General features: G+C 45.6%; 1 protein-coding gene across 1 annotated transcript in view; it reads right to left on the bottom strand.

The window, feature by feature from the left end:
• Window positions 1-2,607, bottom strand: part of dync2li1.S (dynein, cytoplasmic 2, light intermediate chain 1 S homeolog) — a 29,054-nt gene extending 26,447 nt beyond the window's left edge. Inside the window, exon 1 of the mRNA XM_018265029.2 lies at window positions 2,299-2,607. Coding sequence (XP_018120518.1) covers window positions 2,299-2,312 — 14 coding nt within the window. The 5' untranslated portion in view covers window positions 2,313-2,607. The remainder of the gene's footprint in view (window positions 1-2,298) is intronic.
• Window positions 2,608-4,845: the final 2,238 nt, after the last annotated feature.

Genomic DNA, 4,845 nt, shown 5'->3' with positions numbered 1-4,845 from the left:
AAATGGAATACTTTTTATAATGTGTCAAGCTGAAGTTAGGGATGCACCGAATCCAGGATTCGGTTCGATATTCACCTATGACTAAGCGCCGGAGGGTGCGAAACGCGTAAGGTGGGCCTGGTGGGGTTGTTTGTAATTGATTTTTAATGCTAATTTAATAAAACAATATTTTTACGAAAACAAAAGCCTTGGGACAGCTATCTTTGGATAAAGGACTTTTTTATCGGTTCGATATTCAGCCAGGATTTGGCAATTTTGAGCAGGATTCGGATTCGGCCGAATCCTTGTACCTGGCAGAACCAAATCTGAATTCTTAAAATCATGTGACTTTTCGTCACAAAACAAGGAAGTAAAAAAATGTATTCTCTCTTTTTCCCACCGCCTCGCTGATTTGTATATGCAAATTAGGGTTTGGCTTTGGTTCAGTATTCGCCCGAATCTTTCACAAAGGATTCGGGGGTTCGTCCGAATACAAAAAAGTGGATTCGGTGCATCCCTAGCTGAAGCTGCCGTATGAAATAATAAAGGCAGTTTTATTTCTGCAAAATGGGAGTGCTGCTATTTTTCTAATTTAAGCTATAAGGTATGTGAAGGTGAACACATTTTTTGCGTGCACCCCTCAGAAGAAAATATATATAAAACGTGTGCTGAAAGACTGTTGTTTTTGTATACCTTAGTCTGTACAAGCATAGGGCTCATTAAAGGGCTGGTTCACCTTTAAATTAACTTTTAGTATGATGAAGAGCAGTTCTGTCCAACTGTAAGCCCACGACCCCCCTTGTGTTGCCCTCCACAGTGCGGCTGCTTTAATTGTCCAGGTGCCCCTGATGGGGGTTTGATCAATCAAACAAAAATCAGGAAGCACCTACTGTTAAGTGAAGAAGTAACCCAAGTATAATAATAATAATAATAAATGATTTAAAAGTTAAAAAATCTTTATTAGGACATGTATAAGCCTAACGCGTTTCCTGCCTAGGTGGGCACTTACTCGTGCAGATTTGTTACCATCTAGAAATGTTTATTAGGGGCCCATAAGGTATTTATTTGGGTGTTGGGTCTTGCTGTGCTGTCCACAGGGAAGGGGAGGGGCTAGGCATATAGATTTAAGAGTCTTATGACTTTTTGAGTGATTGGTGTTATCCCTGCAGTGAGCACCAACCATTTAGTTTTTTGGTGTGCTAATAACATTAAGTATCATCTTAAAATTTATTTTTATAACATGGGCGTGGTTTAAAGTGGGTGTGGTTAAAAAAAGGAAGTGGTCAACACTGGCTTCCTTTATCAGCCCTCCACCGTGTAGGCCAGAAAAATTCCGGCCTTCGGTTCTACAGAGGTTGGACAGCACTGATGTAGAGAGTGATATTCCGAGACAATTTGCAATCCGTTTTCATTTTTTATTATTTGTGGTTTTTTAGTTATTTAGCTTTTTATTCAGCAGCTCTCCAGTTTGCACATTCTGACGGACTGGTTGCTAGGGTCAAAATTACCCTAGCAACCATGCAGGAGAGGCCTAATCTCCCGAACTGCCTCCCGCCGGCTAGAATGTAAAGCGCCGGCCGGATTGCATTTGGTGCGTTTTGTTTTCCGAAGGCGACGAAGTTTCCTCATGAGTCGCTCCTCTTCTTTGGGGCGACTCATCTCCTAACCTGCCTCCCACCGACTACAATGTAAATCGCCGGCGGGAAAGCATTTTGGGAAGATTAGTCGCCCCAAAGAAGAGGACTAATCTCCCCGATTCTGACTGTGTGTCCTGACCCTGATGTTAAGATGAACCAGCCCTTTAACAAGTCTTTACACAGCACCAACAAGCTGTACAACAAATGGAATACTTTTTATAATGTGTGAAGCCAGGGCCGCCATCAGGGGGACACAGGGGTGACTGATGTCCCAGGCCTGAGCTTTTTTCGAGTTCTAAGGGGGGCCCGGCGGGTCCTGCTGCAGAAAAAGATCCAGAAAATAACAAAGAAGGGCAAAGATGGCAGCCCTGTGTGAATCATATATTAAAGTGTGTGCAGGTAGACTGGGACTCCTCACCGAGACACACACAGTAACAGCAGCTGGTATAACATGCCATGATTCCTCCTCAGCAGGACTCTCCGCCCAAAAGGAGCCTCTGGGAAATGAAACTTCTTCCCTGCACTGAACATTGTGTTGTTGTTAAACTAGACTCCAGCGCCACGACAGCAGGACAAGTTCAGATTGAAGGCAGCACGGAAAAAAGATGTCGGCAGTGTGTGGGAAGGGAGAGAGTTAACGACATGTTCGGGGCTCATTTCCATATAACAAAACAGTACCTACCCGGTACGGGGCATCGTCTCCTGCCCTTAGAGATCCGGCAGAAAAAGCCGAGTATAACCAAATAGCCGTCTCTATGGTAACTGCGGCGGCTTTGCCGCGAATTGATGACGTTTTTCCGCAGGCATCCTGGGAGTTGTAGTTTCCTGTCACCATTTCTGTAATAGTTCAATAAAGACGCGTGCGATGTTGATTTTATTGTTGCTTTGTGTGACAATAAGGCTGCGAGCTACCTGGGGGAGTGAATTCTAAGCAGCTTATCCCAGCCTTGGGGGAGAGTCCTGCATTTTCCCAAAAGCCTCACACAGGCCCTTCTGATTCATTTCTTTCCAGGCCCCTCCCCCCACCAGTGGGTCCTCCCCCCACCAGTGGCTCCTCCTACACTTTCTCAGCTGCAGCTCTAATGGCGGCCTTCTCTCAGGGAGGGTTGCTGCCCTCTGTAGCACCATTATTTTTCATTGGAGCCGGTACCTGTACATTTCGGACTCCCATTTTAAAATAGAGCTTAAGCTATGGCTAGGGTTGCAATTGCAACCTTTTCTTGAAAAACATACCAGCCTTCCTATATTTTTATGCATTTTCCCTATTAATAACATTGGGATCAAGCTTAATTTTTACCGGCCAGGCCTGTAAATACCAGGCACTGGCAGGTGGCAACCCTCGCTATGCCTAGGGTCACCACCTTTTCTGGAAAAAAATACCGGCCTTCCTATATATTTATCTTTTTTCCCTATTAATAACATTGGGATCAGCCATGATTTTTACAGACTAGGTGGCAACCCTAGCTATGGCCTAAATCTACAGCGTCCCTCTGTTGTAGGGTTGCCACCTTTTCTGGAAAAAAATACCGGCCTTCCTATATAATGTTTTTTCCCTATTAATAACATTGGGATCAGCCATCATTTTTAACGGCCAGTCCGGTAAAATACCGGCCAGGTGGCAACCCTACTCTGTTGTGGCCTCCCATGTACCCATACCTCCCAACTGTCCCATTTTGAGCAGGACAGTCCCGCTTTTGACAGCTCAACCCGTTTAAAGGGCAATTCACCTTCATTTCCAAAACTGTAATAACATATAAAAACCACAGAAATGTGTTCAGACTTTCATAACCTGCCAAATTATATAAAATGAACATTGTGATTAGGGGGTGTGGTCACAAAATGGGCATGGCCACAAACATTTTGGCGAGCTACGCATGCCAAATCTTTTTCCTAAATGTTGGGAGGTAATGAATGAGCCAGTGGAGACAGTTACCACAAGTGCGGTGGGTTGCCTTCTTTTCTGGAAAAACATAGCGCCTTCAGGGGTTGGCCTGAGATTCAGAATAGAATATCCTGGCATTCCAAGTACACAGAGGCCCAAACAGCACCCACCAGCCCAATAAAAAGTGACTGTCGATGGCATCTCAGCCAGGGTCGAATTGGGCCAGCAGGCAACCTCCTTTGTTTGAGCAGGTCTCAGCAAAACCAGTGCACGGGGCAGTGGAGGGGGGCCCTGCAACAGCAGCCCCAGTAGGCCCGGGCCCCCAGACCAATCCTGCTTACAGCAGCCCTTCTGCCATTTGCTAGAATCCACAGCTTGCCAGTCTGGGCCTGGCAGCCTTCCAACATTTTTAATACCCTTGGCATCAAGTATAATTTTTTTACTGGACAGGCTGCCAAAATATCAGCCAGATGGCAACCCTTGCTACCTTTTCTTCAGCTAATACCAGCCAATGACTTTTGGGTTGGGGGTTGAAGTAACAGGGCAGAACCATGATATCATAGGGAATGTCTTGAAGGGGCTGATGAAGCCAGTCCAAATTTAGTGAGTAGGAAGGGTTTGGGGGCATACAGGGGGAGGGGAGTGAGGGTATTGGGGCAGTTTGGAGGTGGGCCAGGGGTAGGGTTGCCACCTGGCCAGTATATAGGATAAAGATATAGGAAGGCCGGTATTTTTTTCCAGCCAGGGGCCGAGCAACTAAGGATTACAAATATACCAGTAAGTACACGGTAAATTTGTAATAATGGCCCTGGCTTCAGGCCCGAATTTGTTTGGCAGACACAAAAGCCCGGGCTTAGGGCTACAAAGATTTGGGTCTGGCATGCCGTGCTCTAGCCGCATTTGAACTATTGACTAGGTGGAAGAATTTTACAGTTGTTTGCATCACCCAATCCCCAGTGACGGCAATCGGGAACTAGCAGCAGAGGCGGGTATGTGTGAGAGGGGTAATGTACAAGTGGTAGGGGGATAGTGTGGGAGCAAGCGTTTGGCTTTTACCGGCTAGCCAGGTGAAATACCAACCAGGTGGCAACCCTCTTGTGTCCCATCTCCACCTGGGTAAAGGAACAGTAACACCAACAAATTAAATTGTTTTAAAGGAATGACACTATAATGTACCGTTGCCCTGTACTGGTAAAACTGGTGTACTTGCTTTAAAACACACAACTATTGTTTATATACACAAGCTGCTGTGTAGCCATGGGAGCAGCCATTCAAACACGGTAAACACCGTAGATAACAGATAAGTACTACTATAGTTTATATAATAAAGCTGCAGTGTAGCCATGG

This window comes from Xenopus laevis, chromosome 5S (assembly GCF_017654675.1).
Source record: "Xenopus laevis strain J_2021 chromosome 5S, Xenopus_laevis_v10.1, whole genome shotgun sequence".
Classification (NCBI taxonomy): Eukaryota; Metazoa; Chordata; class Amphibia; order Anura; family Pipidae; genus Xenopus; species Xenopus laevis.
Note: the sequence above shows the minus strand (reverse complement) of the source record. Positions and strands in the feature narration are given on the sequence as shown.